The following is an 18769-nucleotide window of genomic DNA, read 5'->3' on the forward strand; positions in this document are numbered from 1 at the left end:
CTGTGAGGTCTCCAGGTAAGCCAGTACTCATTCCCTAATGCCTACAGCATCCCATTGGTGTGTCCTACCAAGGACACACAGACCTGGGATGGACAAGCTTTGTGGATAGATAGATGAAGGTTTGGTTGAACTCTGGAGCCTACCCATCCTAAACCACCTTTGTTTCTATAATTGGCTAATCCTCTCCAGAGATCAGGTTAGGTGAGAGGACACTTTCAATAATATTTTTAAGTAGTTAACATTCATACATGCATATAACTTGTTTAGACCAAATCCACCCTCAAGTTTCAGTATTTACCTTGTTCAGCTTTCTAAATGGAATACTGATTTTATCAGTAGGTTTTTTTTTAAGATTTATTTATTTTACTTTATATGGGTACACTGTAGCTGTCTTCAGACACACCAGAAGAGGGCATTGGATCTCATTACAGATGGTTGTGAGCCACCATGTGGTTGCTGGAAATTGAACTCAGGACCTCTAGAATAACAGTCAGTGTTCTTAACTGCTGAGCCATCTCTCCAGCCTGATTTTATCAGTGTTTATCAGAATTCCTCAGAATCTGTAACTGTATTATCCTTATTTATTATATTTCTACAGTCTCTCTCCCCCACCTCAATCCAATCCATCCTTGAATGGAAGAACTGAGACCTGGTTCCGTCCAAGACTCTGTCACATACATGCCAAAGAAGAATGACTGGCCATATCCACTGGGGTAGTGGATTCCTGACTGAAGCCTCTAAAGGTGGCAAAGCACCCGTTCTCTATTGAACCTCTTCACTCTTCCCCTACCAGCAGAACCAATGGATACCTTCCTTCCTCTCTAAAGCAGAGAGCCAAATGCCAGCATCCTGTCTGTGTGAACCTCTACCATGATGACAACTGCTCTTCTGAGCCTTCCTTGCCAGGAGAGACTGAATGCTTTAAAACCATGTTCAAAAAGAACACTTCCTTGTTTCTGTAGTGGGGGAAGCCACAGCGATAACAATGTAACCAGTACAGTTAGGAGTAACATGTATACTTAAAGGAGAAATAATCTGAGTCAAGACGTTTACCTCATCCCCAAGTTTGTTTTCTTGTATTATTTAAACACTGTATAGTTACTTCTCTGTTTGTTGCTGTGATAAAATACTATGACCACGGTGACATAAGGAGAAAAGATTTTATTTTGGCTTGCAGTTCCATGGGATGAGTCCATGATGGCAAAGAGGCAAGAAGAGAGGCAGGAGCAGGAAGCTGAGCACTCACTTCTTCAAACAGCAGGCACGAGCCAGAGAGAGCAACTGGAAATAGCATGGGTCTGTGAGGGTACGAACCTTTCAACTCTCAGAAGCATACATCCTCTGACAAAGCCATACTGGGGACTAAGGGTTCAAATACATGAGCCTAGAGGGGCATTCTTATTCAAACCACCACATGTGTTTAACATTCTTTCTTGTCCATTGGTATGCCATTGTATCTCTTTGGGTTTTGTTGATGGTAGTAGTTGCTATTGCAATTAGAATATACTTAAACTTTCATGTCTATGTAGTGTTCATAAATTGTAGGAACTGTTAGCAATGTATATTTCTTGGCCCTTCTCTAAATGTCCTTTGTGTTGAGTGATCCTAAGTACTATCAGACAATACTATTCTATCTTATATAATCCTTTAGCATGAAAGAATTTCTTTATGGTTCTTGAGATGTGACATTCTTTTATATGAAAATGTTATGGGAAAAGAAAAAATGACAAAAAAAAAGAAAGAAAATGTTTTAGAGCTGGAGAGATGGCTCAGTGGTTAAGAACACTGAGTGCTCTTCCAGAGGCCCTGAGTTCAGTTCCCAGAAACCATATGGTGGCTCACAACCATCTGTAATGGGATCCGATGCCCTCTTCTGGTGTGTCTGAAAACAGCTACAGTGTAGTCATATATACATAAAATAAATAAAGTAAGTCTTAAAAAAAAAGAAAAGAAAATGTTTTAATATGCTTCTCTGAGAGGGTGTTTTGGCTGGGTAGAGAAATTCTGGATCCACAATGTGAGTTTGTTGTTTAAAGTGAACGTCCTGCTGCCTTACATGGTTACTGATGAGAAGTCTATGACTAGTCCAATTGCTTTTCCATTTATGATGCCATTTAGATCTTTCTATGGTGGGATTTTATTTTCGGCTTTAGAGGCGATGTCTCATGAAGCCCACAAGAGCTCCAAACTCACTATGGATTTAAGGATGACCTTTATTGCATTGCTGGTCCTCCTGAAGGCTGGAAAGGTATGTGTCGCTGTGCCCAGCTTCCTATGGAAACTTAGTTACTGTCACTTTTATGTAGTTTAATGATGATGTATATATAGGCATAGGGTCTTTTAATTTGCTGGGCTTAGAGTTAGGTTATCACTTCAAATCCATAAATTTTTGCCTTGATTTTAACAACCATCTGGCCTTCAAATATTGTCCCTGGCTCAATATTTCTCTCCACTCTGCTTGAGATCCTTTTATATTTTTTACATGTATTTACTTGTATGTGTGGGTCCATGTGGGCCACAGTGCATGTGTGGAGGTCAGAAGATAGCATGTCAGAACTCCTTCCACCATGTATGGTGGTTTGAATAGGAATGACCCCATAAGCTCATGTATTTGAATGCTTGATCATTAGAGAGCGGTAATACTTGACAGGAATTAGGAGGTGTGGCCTTGTTGGAGGAAATCCAACACTGGAGGTGGGATTTGGGGTTTCAAATGCCACAGCCAGGCCCAGGTGCTCACTCTTCTTCCTGTTGCCTGTGGATCCTGATGTAGAACTCTCCTGTATGCTGCCATGCTTCCCACCATGATGATAGTGTAAGCCAGCCCCAACTAAATGCTTTCCCTTATCAGAGTTGCCTTGGTCATGGTATCTCTTCACAGCAACATAACACTAAGACAATATAGGTCCCTGGTCTGACCAAACTCAAATCATCAGGCTTGGTAGGAAAAGCCTTTGCCCAATGAGCTACCTGGCTGGTCCTGTGTGAGGATCTTACCATACATATGTTGGATATTTTGTTTTTACAGTGTGCCACAGATTCCTAAAAGTCTAAATGTTTTTCCATCGTTTTTCTGTGTTCTTCAGATTTGATCCTTCATACTGGACTTCAAGTTCATGTGCTCCAGTAGCATGTTCACTTTCCTGCTGTTTACATAATGACTTGTCAGTTATTTCTAATGTGCTCTAGTTCTCTATGGCTTTTCCTTCTCCAGTTGAATCATCATGGGGCATCTTCCCTTGAGGACATGTCTTTGGTTCTCTGTGAAAGTGTCATGCAAATGTGTGCTGTATTCTGGGCCCTGACAGTGCTACCACATACCCAGGCTTCTGTTCGAATCCCTTAGAAAATACTGATGCCTGTATATCAGTGGTTCATTGTCCTGGTTAATCGCAGGGCACCTCTGTGTTTGTTTCCTGGCTTGCATCTGCCCTGCACACATATGGCTTGGGGTCCATGTGCAGAATTACAAATTTCCCTTCTCTGATTTTCCCTCGTAGGGTCTCTGTCTTTACTCAACATACACACTCCAGTACATAGGGTTCCCCTGACCAGAACGACTCAGAAGCTACTATTGGAGTTTAGCCATCCGAATCACATGGTCATACAGTCAGCCACTGGAAATTGTCCCTAGCATTTAGAAGAAAAGAAATATTAAAAAAACAAACACTCCCCAATTAAAAAATAGAACAATGGGATACTGTCCCTATGGGGTCCCAGGTTCTGTCCCTTCTACGATCTGTTACACACTTTCCAAAACCCTCGAGTTGGTTTCTATGTTCTGTACAGTTACTGTTTGTCATCAGTGGGTAGAACAGGGTCTAATAGGCACCATAGGGCTCCCCCCAGCCTCCTAATACCTGATTCAAGTCAGCCTTTCCTCCTCACCACTCACCCAATCACAGGTTGCAAGAGATGCCCTCTTATCTTCTTCTGGCTGGACAAGCATCCCATGAGTGCTTGTGGCTCTCTGCCCACCACTCTGACTGCTTCACGTTGGACAGTCCCAGATGGGGCCTCTTTCCTGAGTTACCAACCCCTCTGCAGATCATCCAGCTTGGGGACTCTCATGCTGCTATCACATGCAGGCCTCTCTTCAGACCACAGGATAGCTCACACAAAGTGCTGGCTCACACCTTCAGCCCTTTCATTTGCTCCTGCTCCAGTCCCAACATTTTCCACTGATCTCCACTACCACATGGCCCAACACTAAGAATAAAATCCTAACATTATCTTGGACTCTCTTCCCATTGGTACCCAATATTCCATCTGCCAGATCCATCTCCAAATACCCACCGTTCTTTGGCTTCCTTTTTTTTTTAAAGATGTTTTTATTTATTTATTGTATATGAGTACATTGTGGCTGTTTTCAGACACACCAGAAGAGGGCATCGGTTCTTTGGCTTCTATAATGTTTACCACAGCTTGCTCCAAGCACCCTCTGGGTTGTGTGAGTTACGGCCTGTCAATTCATCTGTTCTGTGACTGTGTTTGACTTTACTGTATTTTAATGTGGGCTTTGTACATTGGAACCTAGTGGCCACCCTGTAATTGAGCAAGTTTGTGCTGTTTTTCCAACAATAAGTGCTCACAGCTCTGCATCACATGTTGGCAGGCCTCACTATATTTTAAACACTCTCAGTATTGTCATGCTTTGATGATCTGAAACATCTAATGTTCCTCCTGCAATTGTTTAGGAGAGGGACACAGTCACCCCACAGAGGGTGATAAATGCAATTGACAAATGTGTGTTCAGACTACTCCAACTCACCTTCCCCAGCACCCCGGTTCTGCAAACACTGACATGAGGCCAATTAGCAGCCCTACAATTGAGCCCTACATCCCTCTGTGCTCAACTATTGAAAGAGTCTCATGTGACTGACTTTAGGTCAACAGCTAGATATGGTTAGGCTTAGTGAGAGAGGCATGTCAAAAGCCAAGAACAGCCTAAAGGTTGTCCTCTGGAAAGAAATAGCCAAGCTGTGAATGCAAATGTAAAGTCATATGCCAGTGAGCACTCACATGATAGGGATGTTGGAACAGTCTTGATAGATCATTCCTTTAAGCCAAAGCTTCATCCAGAGCAAGGACCCAATTTTCTTCAATTAAATAAAGGCAGAGATGGCTAGTAAGATGGTTTAGTGGGTATAGGAGCTTGTTGCCAAGCCTGATGACCCAAGTTCAATCCCTGGAGCTCACCCAGTAGATGTAGGAGCAGACTCCCACACGTGGTTGTCTTATGCATATGCATATCCTGTGGTACAGTATCCAGTTGCTTTGTCATGTCGCTACTAGCCTGAAGTGAGCAGTTCTCCTCCATTGTGGACTCTCACTGGCATGTTCTGCCCAAGCCTATGAGGCCACATGACCACGAACTGAACCCTCTGAAGCTGTGGTCAGAGAGTATCTTCCTAGAGTTATTTCTTTTGGGTGTTTTGTTGTGGCCATAAGAAGCAACCAGTATAAGCAGTGAGTGCTGGGGGTAGAGGCTATGTTAAGTTGTCCAGATCTAGATGAGAAGAATGAGAAACACTCACACAACAGGCTTTCAATGTTGACAAAGCACCCTTCTGTAGGAAGAGAATGCCATCTAAGACTTTCATGGCTGGAGAAAAGGCAATGCAAGGTTCCAAAGCTGTGAAACACAAGCAGACTCTCGTGTTAGAAGCTACTGGGACTCTTGACTTTAACATCAAAGCCAGGATTGTTTACTGTTCTAACATCTTGCAACAGTCAGAGATGAAACAACATCTACCTGCCTGTGCCCTATAAATGGAACAACAAAGCCCGAATGGTAACAACCACTTAGGGTTCAGCGACTATTTCAAGCCCATGGTTAAGACCTCATGCTCTGAGAAAGACACCTTTCAGAACATTAGTGCTGACTGTCAGTGCACCTGGACACCCAAGAGCTCAAATGGTGACAGACAATGAAATTAGCATGCCTGATATCACTACATCCATTCTGTGGGTCATGGCTTAAGGAGTGATTTTGATTTCAAACCATTTTAAGAAATACCTTTCCCAAGACTGAGACTGCCATCCACAGTGATTCTTCTGATGAATCTGAACAAAGTCAACAGAAAGCTTGGAAAGGATTTACAACCTAGAGGCCACTGAAGTTCATTATTCGTGGAAAGGGATCACCTGACATTCTATGTCTTTAACTCATTTCATCCATTTGTCCCCAAATTAGAATATATGTTCCTTCCACAAGGAACTTCTGTTTGATGTGTATACTTGGCGATTCCAACACTTAGACAATGGCACAAAGTAGGTGCTCAACAAATATCTGTAGACTAATAGAAGGAACATGAGGAAAGTGGAGTCATAAGAATGCATTGCTTAGTGAGTGACTGTCCATAAACACATGGAAGATAGTCAAAGTGACTAATCAGGGAGGTATGCAAATTAAAGCCACAGGGAGGGTAGAAAGATGGCTCAGTGGTTAAGGACACCCATTTCTCTTCCGGAGAACATGAGTTCCTTCATTTTTCTGACATTCTTGTAAAACAACTCACAACCACCTGTAACTCCAGCTCTAGGGGATCTGACACCCTCTTCTGGCCTTCATGAGCATCTCAAATCATATGTGCCTGTGCGTATACACACACTGAAACTAAATCTTTCTACAGACACTGTGAGACTCTACTTCAAACCCTCTCAGATGACAGGGACAGAATATAGGGAGAAACTGGAGCACTCATCCAGTGCTGGTGAGAATGGAGAATATGTAGCCACTTTGGAAAGTGTGACAGTTCCTTAACATACCAGATAAAGTTAGTCACCACAAGACTCAGAATGTCTACTCTTTAGTACAAACCCCAAAACAACCAAAGCCACTTGTTCACACAGAACCTCCTCTCCACGAATGCCATGTAACATGACCTACAATCACTGGAAAGAAGAACCACCATGTTTACTGACTAAATATTGATGTGCCAGAGCCACATGGTCAGATTTATTTACCGAGGAAAGGAATGACATAGCGACATAGAATCTCCTTGAGATCACTGTGCCAGTTAAAAGGATCCAGTCACATCCATATGAAATATTCAGAACAGGGAAATATAATTAAGTAGAGAACATATAGCCAAAGGAGTTAGAGCGATGGTGGTAAGAAATGGGGGAGGGGTGCTGAAGGTTAATGATGGTAGAATTTGAGTGACTACTAAATACAATAGAAAAAACTGAATTATAAACTCCAATCAGATAAGGGTGAATCATATCTCAACAAGACTTTAAGAGTGGCATAATTGAAATGATAACTATTCAGTTCACTCTACTTGGTCCATTTTATTTTGTATCAATGTTGCTTCCTTCATCTGTGATTTTTCCCAACTTCTCAATCCCAGGATCTAGCACATGATCTACTAGTTTACTCTAAAACATTGCGGCCAAGTTTTCCTTCTTGAATTCTAAACATCTTGACCAAACTCAGTCTACGCCTCCTAATACTCTTCTTAAATAACGGCTCACAAGATGAGTGTCAGATGTTCCTTGCAAAGTAGATACTTGTTGATTTCAGTGACTGCTCAGAACTGGATTTTTCTTCCCAGTTCATTAGTTTCCGTGACACTAGGTTTTCGAAATCCAGTTAAAACATGTGACTTTTGGCCTGAGAGAAAGAGAGAAATAGTTTAGACTACTGTGATAACAGTAAGTTATTCTTTATTGTGTCTGGCCTTGAACACAGCATACAGCTACATACCTTACTTGTGCCAACTTATCCAAATGCTCACAGGCACTGTTAAGGCAAGGACTACCTCCTTTTTTACTGAGGAAGTACAAGTATGCTCAATAATTGGCCTAATAGCAACACTGCTCAGTGATGGCAACAAAATCCGACCCTAGCCACACAGCTGAATCTCTGTGTAGGGGGTCGGTGGGGGTTCAGAAGAGGACTAAGACTGTCTCAAGCTGGAAGCAAAACTTGATAATATGTAAGAGATTAATATGCCAGATAGTACCAGCTTTAGAGACATAATGGGGTTATAGAGAACAGCTGGGCCAGAAGATATTGGTGAAGGTCCAGCCTCAGTTGCATTAGAGACCCCAGCATAATGGGAGTTGCCAAGACCATGGGACAGCACATACATACTATGACCACCAAGGATGGTAGCAGGTATGGAATGGAGTTGGCCTAACCCTAGGAGACAAGCTCTGTGTATTATGGATGACACCAGAGAAGTGGAGTTGTCCATGCCTTTGGCGATCAGAAGATCACAAGTCCCAGTTGTCAGTCATTGAGCTACAAGATTTGGAGTGACAGTGCTGGATATTGGTTTTTCTTAATTGTGGTAGATGTATGCCTTGGTTCTTCTCTCTTGGAATAAAAAGTATATAATTTTTTTTTAACTTGGGAGACTTTAGAATTTAAAAAAAGAGTTGGAATTTTAAAATGAAACTTTGGATTTTTAAAGTGTTGAGATTTTTAGAGATCATGTAACTTTAACTGGACTGTTTTATATTATGGTATTAACATATCTTGGAGATTAAGAATGGTTATGGTTTGATAGTGATGTGTCTATAGTATGCCAAGTTGACAAGGAATCAGAGAGGAAACAAACTGTAAGTGTATTATAAAATTCTTAAATAATTTTTATAAGCCAGGTCTCTGAGTAACTTAAAAACTGAACTTTTCAAGTTTCGAATTAACTTTGAGTTTTTAAAATGGAAATTCAGTATAGTATTTTCAAGGGTTTAAGCTAACCAGACTCTCATCAATTTGAGGGAAAATTACCGTTCTATAAAATAAACAAAATTAACTCGGGCCCAGGAAGACAAGAGTTGCATGTTCTCATTTCGGTGTGGCTCTTTAGATTTGTGTGTTTACACAAATTTCTGTAAAAGCCAAGAAACTAAAAAAGGACCAGGTTTAAGTGGGAAGAGGGTTGTAAGAGGAAGACAGAAAAAGATGTTGAGAAAGAACAGCACGAAGGATGTTTGAAAGAAAAACGTGGAAACCCTGCTGTTTTGTAAGTTTCATATCTTCACACAAAGGAGTTTAAGTGAAGTTACCCTACAGAGGGTATGCTGCTCCTCCTAGAAGACACAGGGTGCTAAAAAAAAATACCAGTGCCACATGCAGAATGCCATCCTTGTGTTCTCCACCAGAGACGTCATAGAGTACCCCCAAGCAGTACAGCGTAATGCTGCTGCTTTGGTTGCTTATCAGAACTTGATGGTAAGACCTTGTTTCTGCAAACAGCACATGCATTGCTCACAGTTCATAAGGAGATCAAATTGGTACTGATCACAAAGCTTCCCTATTTCTGGCTAGCTTTACTTACTGGAAGGTGCTACGCAGGCTGCTGTAGGGGAAAGTTATCAATGGTCTTGCTCAGCTGTTGACTCGGTGAATTACAATACTGTCCACCATGGTAAGATACACAGTGCAGTAGAGGCACAAATGTTATGAGGGTAACTCACTGCTGCCTGCTTGCATTTAAGGCCTGCTTCACAGGAAGAAACATATTCCTGGCAGTGTAAATCAGGCCAAGAACTCATGGCTGGTGAGCTTACAAGCTCACAGGTGAAACTACTGGTATCCCACTAAATATGCACCTAGTATCAAGCAGCCTTCCAGTCTCTCCACCGGTAGCTTGGTGCAGGTCTCAGACTTCATCGTGGAAGTTTCTGTAATGGACAGTGGTTAACACAGAAACTATTTGCAGCAAGCAAAACCAATGCTTCTGCTAGAGACCAGGGCAGATCATAGTCAGCTGCTGGGGATGGTCCCAAGCAGCCCTATAGCCCCACACATAGGATTAAAATAACATATTCTTACTATATTTCTGTGTTTTTAAAGAAACCAAAATTCCAGAACTGTCACTACACATGGGTGGTTGTATTAAGAAAACTACTCACTAGAAACAGTTTACCAAGAGCCCTGTCTTAGGTTCAAAGTTGCACGAGTCTTCTTTGTAACTGTCTATATACTTAGAGTTGTGTGGCCATCAGTAGGACATGGTCAATCTACTTGGAGTTGCATCCCTAAGGAAAACTGACTTTCCTAATCCCAGAAGCTCATCCATTGCTCCTCAATTAGGGGTGGGGGCCACATACCCTTCCCACTCCGTGTTAGAATGTTGACTTGCTTGAGTTTGTTCAAGCAGCCACAGCTGCCATGAGTTCCTGAGGACAGTGGTTCTGTCATGCCCAGAAGCCACTGTTCTCCCTGATTGCTGGTGCTTACAGTCTTTCCTTCCCCATTTCCTCAATGGTCTGTGAGTCTTGTGGACAAGGTATGATTCAGATGTCCTGTTTGTGGCTGAGTGCTACACGAACACTTATTCTCTGAGTTTTGACCAGTTGGGAGTTTGACATTTGGAATTCTGGGAACTTTTTCAGAAGGTATATAAATGCTAGGGCCTCAATAGGTGGGGTTGGCAATTCTTGGTCATTTAGGGTGGCTGGTCACGGTTAGTAGCCAGGGTCAAAAAAGAAACAAAAAGAAAGAAATCAGATTCAGAGATTTTTCTGTTTCCTCTCTCCCCTCTCTCCTTGTTTCTCTCCTAGTTAATGTTAGGTAGTGAAATGGGGGAGTGGGGAATAAAGGGAAAGGAAAAAAAGAACTCTCAAATAGCAAAGCCCAGCCACACCCATGCATAGCAGGTCCATTTTCAGCTGAAAAGGCTGAGAGGTCTAGGTTAGAAAAGACCACAGTGTCAAGGTGTGGTTCTGAACCCAGTTGGCTTCTGACATTTCACAGCAAAAAAAAAAAAAAAAATTCAGTACCCACTAACACAGATACTATAAGCCATCAAGAAAAAACTGTCAAGTGACCTAGTATTTAAAAAAAAAAAAAAAGGACAGAGGACAAAAAAGGATTTACAACTAAGAACTAGTACCCCAAAGAATCTGAGGAAACACATACTGACTGTTACGCACTGGTAGGAATGTATAAAGCAACCCAAGAGAGACAATCGAATGTTCAAATATACTTTATGTAACATTTAGCAACTCCTTTTCAGGATGAATCACAAAGAAACATTAAACATATGCACATACCGGGCAGTGGTGGCGCACGCCTTTAATCCCAGCACTTGAGAGGCAGAAGCTGGTGTATTTCTGAGTTCGAGGCCAGCCTGGTCTACAGAGTAAGCTCCAGGACAGCCAGGCATACAAACAGAAACCCTGTCTCGAAAAACAAAAACAAAAAACAAACCCATATGCACAAAAGACAGGCAACCAAGGGAAGAGAAGCCCAAGCAGAGAGCCAGGAAGCAGCTTTTATACATACACTAAGCCAACAGTCAAAAGTGTAAAGTCTAAATTCTGAAGGCCATTCAGCTGAACAGCCTTTTATAGCCCTTCTGTTCCCTCCTCCAACCCATAGCAATCCGGAGTGAAAATATGCTGTCCTCCATTTCTTTTGGGGACCAGATATCCCCAAGAAGTTTATAGGTGACTTGTCCTAGACCCAGCAGAGATGAGGACTGTTTAATGGGAATTATTTTATTGACTGCACCAAATATATAATATAGTGTTTGTTCCTATCTCAAAATGTCCAACCCTTGAATACCCATTCTCTGGCTGTTCATAATTAAGAATAGAGTGCAACCTCATAGCAGAAAGAATACCACATGGGTGTAGGCTTGGTGTAAGACACTAACCCATCAACACTGGAGGAGGGTTCCAGGGTTCCAGAGTTGGTTATGTGCATTTCAGTACAGAGAACTCTTCTCAATTCTGGGCTTGTTGGGTTGAAGACAGTAAAGTAAAAAAAAGATTACTAGCCCCTAACTCACATCAGGACGTGGTTACACCCACCAGGAGGCAACCCAACCACCCAACTGAGGGCATGCCATCACTATGCTGTCCTCCATTTCTTTTGGTGACCAGATATCCCCAAGAAGTTTATAGGTGACTTGTCCTAGACCCAGCAGAGATGAGGACTGTTTAATGGGAATTATTTTATTGGCTGCACCATCTCTGTTGGAGGCTGTCACAGGGCCTGTTTTGTGGACTGAGCCTGTTGTAAGTTTCCACATACATCAAGAGATTGTCTTCCATGGAGAGGGATTGGATCCTGTATTTTTGTTAGTAGGCTTCCATCCCATCTTTGAACTTGTGAACCATTCCCAAAAGAGGAGACAGTAGGGAATCTAATAGGTGCACTGGTCTTTACATTCACAGGTTCTTGAGGCCTTTCCCTGGGATTCAAAATGAGTGTGACATAGCAGGGTCCAAGTGACCCCATGCAAGAGTCAAAGAATGGTTCAGAGACCATGACAGAGAGCCAAGTTAACAGCAACAGATCATAGCCATGCATCCTGTGCAAAAGAGGTAAGAGACGGCTAACGGGCACCTCTAGCCACTGGTCCCATCTGCTCCTGTAGAAAAGGCTCAAAGCAGGAGGATCAGAAGAGGTAAAAGCCAGGGGTTGGTAATGCATTCATGAGACAGTAACGAGAGCAGCCAATTGCTTGTCCCACCAATGGCTCATGAACATGTCAGCTAGAGTGACTGAAGCAATGCTGTTGTTCTCTGGTCTAGCCGTGTCTCTTGATCTCTTCAAGTCCTTTGATGGTGCAGCTGGATTCCTGTGGATGGTCAGCATGCACAGTGTCCTGGGTCAAGAAACACATTCCCAGGTATGGGAGGCTGGATTCTCTTTGCTGTGATGAATTCTGGGAGTCATCTTGGCAGCCTTTACTGCAGTGGGAGTGGATAAAATGACAGTGGATCGACCTCTCTGTAAAGGCTTCAGGACCTGGATATTCTATTCTTTCCAGCAGACTGCACCTCCTGTTTTAAAGGAGTGTGTTTGTAGTTAGGCTTACAGGAAACCATTCCCTGGCTATGTGATGGTGACCAGGGTGGAGCAGAGCCCCTGCATCTATTGTCTTAAAGTGATATTACCAAATCCTTTTAAGTTCCTTGTATTTCCCTGACAAGGAGAGGATACCCATAAAGGATTTCATAAACAGAAAACCCTATTTGGTAGTCCCAACTGCTAGGGCGGCCATCTGAATCCTGTAGCAAAGGCCCAAAGTGAGAGGATTGGGAGAGGTAAAAACAAGGGTTTGGCAATGCAATTAGATCTGATTTTTAACAAAGCAATTGTTTAGTGAGCTTTTTGCCATAGAATATCTGTAACTTTACTGTTGACGTCACAGACCCCACCTTCCAAGAGCTCCAGGTTTGTGTAGCTTCCAGGGGGGGTTTTAACCTTCTAGCTAAGTTATATGTACTATCTCTGCCACAACTGCTGGCTGAGAGGCTGACCGTATAAGCAACATGAATCCTAAACCCAGAAATGATTTCTTTTAGAAGCCATATTACTTCAAATGCCCCTCCTATAAGGGCTTTGCATATGTAACCTGAGGATGCACATACAAAGACAAACATGCATCTGTGGCCTTTAGCTTAGGGCAGCTCTATATAGTCAAAAACCAAAGTCCCAAAAGGGGATCCTCTAGCATTCTACTGCCCTCAGCCCATCACAGGTTATTCCAGGCATAAATGTCACTCTGTTCATCAGTTAGTCAAGCTATGAAGAGAAGAAGGAATGTAAGTATCAATCTTACTTTCCAGAGCCATCCAGCTGACATGAGGTAATGTGGATTATCTGTCTTTCCTGCCCCCTCAAAAGGGATGTCTACACAGGTGAGGTTAGGTGAAATCTTATCAGTCAGATAGGGCTAGAGCCTGATTGGGCAGTGGAAGGGAAGGTGGAGCTGAAAGTTTTAGAGAGGGGACAGAGACAGAGAGAAAGAAAGAGACAGAGACAGACAGGAGAAAGAAAGGGACAGAGACAGAGAGACGGAGGACGGAGACAGAGACGGATGGAGAGAAGATGAAGATGATGAACCAGATCCACGTGGCCTGAAAGAGCCATAGGTAGCTATGGATATCACAGAAGGACAATAGAGTATATAGGGTACATTTGCTCCGTCTAGGTATGTAGCTTGTATTTATATCATTTGAGTTTTGAATTTTTTGTGTGGGTATTTTGGGGGTTGAGCATTTACTGTTATAAACCCAGCTGATAAATTACAAGCCTCTAGAGTTTTCATTTTACTGTCTTATGGGGATTTAGGTGAGTGGCAGCCTTCTACCAGCTAGCCACAGGGGGTGGTTGGCCTGGGAAGATCAGCCAGCTAGCTGCAGGAACCATGGGGCAGGTGAGACCATCAGGGCTGGTGCCTAGCCAGCCATAGCATAGACTGCTTTTTAATAATTACATGCTACAGGGTTCCTGGTGGAACTGTTTGACAAATTCAGAGGCAGTGGCCACAGGAATGTCTATATTCATCTTTGAAATTTCTACCACTTGCTGGGGAGACAGTCACCATTTTCAGTCTTAAGCCAAGCCATTTACCTAGTGGTCTGGAGATAATGTAGCTGTAGCAATTGCCAGCTCTGCTCTTCTCTGTTTGAAAGGTGGTAATTTTCACCTTTCTGTCAGATCTGCAGTTGGCCCCAAAAGTTGTTAGCATTTCCTTTCTGGTGTACTAAACACTGCAAGGCAGCCAATTTTCTTAGGGGCTACACAGCATCTAAGAATTCTATGATTTCTATGATTTCTTTCCCTCCTGAGTTGACCAGTCCCTCTTCTTTACATAGGGCTCCATGCTCACAGAGCATAGTACAAATACAGGTAAGAGTTGTAACTATGTTCACATTCATCCCACTGTCTGCTGCAGCACTCTTGATGAAGCTCGAGTCCTGCTTTTTGTGCTAGTTCCCTTGGGCAAAGAATTTGCCTCAGTGGTAGAACTAAGTAAGGGTTATCAGAGTACACAGCAAGCTGTTCTATAAAACTGCCATCAGTAAGATATGGTACATCGGGTCTTTAGGTTTATCTGTTAGATTTGTCTAGCTAGAAAATACCTCATCATGCCTTCAATGTAATCATGATTCCTAGCCTGGCATAACATTGCAGGGTTTAAGATTTGGAATCACTTGTAGGTGAATGTGTGGGCTTTCACATAGGATTGCCTGATATCTGGCCATCCTAGCCATTTGTGAGCCAGGATTGGCCTTTGTAACCCATCAAAGTTTGTATATGGTCTCTACAGTTAAATCCTTACAATCAGTTTGTCAACTTCTGTTACCAAGAGTATTGTAGCACCAAGTACACGCAGGTAGGGTGGCCAGCCTAAAGTCACAGAGCCCAGTAGTTTAGAAAGACAAGCTATGGGGTAATGCCAAGACCTCAACATCTGACTCATATAAAAAAAGATTGATTATGTCTGAAGTCCGAAGCCAGTAAGGACCTGCCTGATTTCTTCAGAAGTTTTCTGTTGGTCTTTTCCCACAGTCAGGGCTTTCTCCCCATCCTGGGGCTTCCGTTCTGTTTTTTCCTGAATAGAGAAATTTGGAACCAAAATAGACACCAGCCCCAAGAAACTCTCAAATCTAACATGAGGGTCTGCAGAACTGAACAGAGCAAAAAGCTTGCCTGCTTTCTTTCAGGACATTGGAGTTGCCCTTGAGACAAATGAAACCTGAGATATCTGGCCCTTTCTTGGGAATTTTGTGAAGGCAGGGAAGAGGTTGTTTTGAGACAGGGTCTATGTAGCCCTGGCTGACTCAGAATTCACTATGTAGACCAGACAGGCCTTAGACTGTTTGATCCCCCTGCCTCTGCCTCCCAAGTACTAGGATTAAAGACCAGAAAACCTAGTCAGATTGGGGCTTTTTTTTTTTTTTAACTAGAGTTTATAACCAGTTCTCCATAGCAGGGTAGAATGTGTATGTCTCCTCCGGTCTTCTTTGGCGGCTCCCACCAGGAATAATCTACACACTAGAGCAGTGTACAGTTATGCTGGTCAACTAGCAGTGCCAAAAAATGGTGAAGGAATTTTAAAATCTGGGGCAATCTTGTCCAAGTTAATTTGACTTTTGTCACTATTCTCAGGATTTTTCATTAAAAGGCAAAAATAGGCTGCCTAGATAGGGGTGTGAACCTAGAAGCTGGTCCTTTAGATCTAAAGAAAACAGCCTCAGCAGACAGATGTTGAGGACTGGGGACAGCTAATACAAAGTTACTGTGATTTACTGCCACTAAGTCCTGTACTGGACTATAAACATCAGTCCTGTGTTTCTGGTTTAGCAAGACAGGTATATCCAAGGCTGTTTGATGGGACTAGAGAATTCTGCTTTTTAAGAGTTTTTCTAGATATTTTAAAGTTCCAACTTGTGCCTGGAGAGGGTTTCTGCCTCTGAGTGGGCTGTCCCTTGTCTTAATTCTGTGACCACTGGAGGAGTATTTCACGAGTGCACTGGTTGGTTAATCTCAACCAGTAAACCCAAGAACTGGGAGAAGCTTGGGCCTTTGTTGTGGCTTTTTAGCCACATCAGTCATCATTCCTTTTCCCAGGGGACAGTAGGAGTCATAATTTGTTTCAGGTGTTGCCAGAGTTTAGGTTTTCTGGACCTGAGGAATTAGTTATTTGAGCTTGTAGCTTTCCCAAGTCAACCCAGCAGAGGCACTGCACAACCAGGATGGCATAGAAACTCATGGATAACCTCATGGCTTCCCAGGCACCAACAGATGGAGATGAGGAAAAGCTGTCTGTGGCTCCCATGATCAGTAGTGTCCTTCTAAAAAGGGGGAAATGTGGACTACATAACAACCAAATAGTGGCTCCGGTGTTCATGTAAGGTTAACCGGCTAGCATTAGCAGTTACTTTAACTATTTGCTCTTACAGGCCCAATGGAATGGGCCTACTCTTCCTCAGTTTTCTATGGCTGCTAAGTCTACAATCTCATTTTCCTGGTGCCTCTAACTTTCACTGTCTAGGCTGTTATCACTTGAATCATCCAGCTTTTCTCCTTACCTCGTACCTGAGCATTCTCTGCCTTCTATGTGTTCATTTTCTATGACAATATGCACACTAGTTCTGAGCCAATTTGACTTCTGAGCAAATGGTCTTATCAGGCTTCCTAGTGGCCTCAGCCCCAATCTAGTGGGACACTGCCCATGGGTGCCCTGAACGTTCCATCAGTGTAGCAGCCAGCAAACTTACTTCTCTTTTTAACCTTTGATCTGCTTGACACTTTAGGTCCTGGTCTCAGGAACTTTCTAAGACATCACTAGTAACTAACTGGCTGGCATTCACTCAAAACCTTCTACCTTTTTGCAGCTTGCATTTGGTATCTCTTGAGTCTTGACAAGGCTGCACTGATCCCGTGTTGGTTCTTGGCTGCTTTTTCAGTCAAATGGACTGTAGACTGAATGCTTCATTGCCTCTCATAGAATAGTTTCAGGCTCTCCACAAGCATGAGATTTCCCCTGTATTTACTGCCTCACTCCTTTTTTAATCAAAAGAATCGCCAGTTTATCACCTGAGCTTCTCCAACCACATACCCTGTCATCACTTGGTCCCAATGGGACTTTCTTGGAAAACAGGCCTTGGATGGCATCTGGGGGCATGTCTCCTCGCCCATTCTGAGATAACCACAATCAGCAGTACGGGTCAGGAATCTGCCCATGTGATTGACACCCAACTTGGGTTTGGATAATAGATTGGGTAAGTCAATCAAGACCTGAATGAGTTTGGGGTTTTTTTGTTTGTGAGGATGTGATTTTCCCAATTTAAGAAGTCGGTGGCAGAAAAGGACCTATAAGCTAGGATACATTGGCCTCCTGGGACCTATCCTTACTGGTCAAAATAGAGAGGTCTTCAAATCTCACTGAATGATACATCTATTATGTTCAAGGGGCTGAGATTCGGCTTTTTTTTTTTTTTTTCTCTTTTCCACCAAGGTGTAGGGACTTAAATTTCCAAGGGGACTGTTCCAAGTGATGGTTCTGCAGCTATTGGGCCTGCTGGCACAGGGAAGGCTAGGAGTATCAGGGCTCCCTATCATGTGCTGGTGGCACAGGTAGCAGTGAGGGGGTACAACTGTACATGTGGTAGAGACTTCTGCTGGCTCCTCAGCTAAAACAGGTTTCTTCTCATGCTTAGGGGTCTGGTCTACATTAAAAAACAGCATTACCCTACAACCATCATGATTTTCTAGTTCTTTTCTAAGCAGGCTTTTAGCCAGCACATACTGAGAGGATAGTACCCTGTCACCAATTGATGTAAGGAAACTGGTTGTGGTACTCTCAGTCTTCTGTAAATCTTAAACACTGTATTGACAACCCCACCCCCCATCCAAAAATAGAGCAATCTGTTTCACAAAAAGCCCAGTTTTCTGGGAGAGTTTGGTATTCACCATCTACCTCCTGAATATCCCTTTTTGGAAACTCTTTGTAACATGGTCTAAAGGTGTAGGCTATACTATTGTCCACCCAGTACATGGTACATGAGTCACTTAATTGGTTCTTTTGATTCCCCACCCCTTGCCTCAGTCAGGAGTTACACTCACTCCAATCCCACCCTGCCCCAATGCTCAGAGGTCACTGCAGAGCTTGGGTTTTGTCTTTGTGTGTTTTTAAGCCAGGTTATTTAAATAGCTCTAAGACTCTTCGACAACAGTTCTTCTCTTCTACCCAATGGAGTTGGTTATCTGGAACCCAAACCAAATGATCCTGGGTTCTTACCAGTCTGATGAGTGGGGTCCCCTGGCCTGTTGCATGGGCTTGGGTGCACTTTCAGGAGCTCTGTCCCAGATCCCCATGACAAATCTACAAATTAAATGGCTTCTTGATGCCAGGCAAATAGCCACTTCCAATGCCCTGAACCCCCACCCACCCACCCACGTGGGGAAGGCAAAAGTGGTGAAAGCACTTCCTGGTCAATCTATCAGAAATGGTACAGGAAATCAAGGGAAGAGAAACTGAAGCAAAGAACCAGGAAGCAGTTT

At 43.0% G+C, this 18769-nt stretch overlaps 1 protein-coding gene across 1 annotated transcript in view; it reads right to left on the bottom strand.

Moving 5' to 3' along the window:
• Positions 1 to 6944: 6944 nt before the first annotated feature.
• Positions 6945 to 18769, bottom strand: part of Nup58 (nucleoporin 58) — a 45708-nt gene continuing 33883 nt past the window's right edge. Inside the window, exon 15 of the mRNA XM_028785867.1 lies at positions 6945 to 7618. Within this exon, the coding sequence (XP_028641700.1) occupies positions 7536 to 7618 (83 nt within the window). The 3' untranslated portion in view covers positions 6945 to 7535. The remainder of the gene's footprint in view (positions 7619 to 18769) is intronic.

This window comes from Grammomys surdaster, unplaced genomic scaffold (genome assembly GCF_004785775.1).
Source record: "Grammomys surdaster isolate TR1022 unplaced genomic scaffold, NIH_TR_1.0 125357, whole genome shotgun sequence".
NCBI lineage: Eukaryota > Metazoa > Chordata > Mammalia > Rodentia > Muridae > Grammomys > Grammomys surdaster.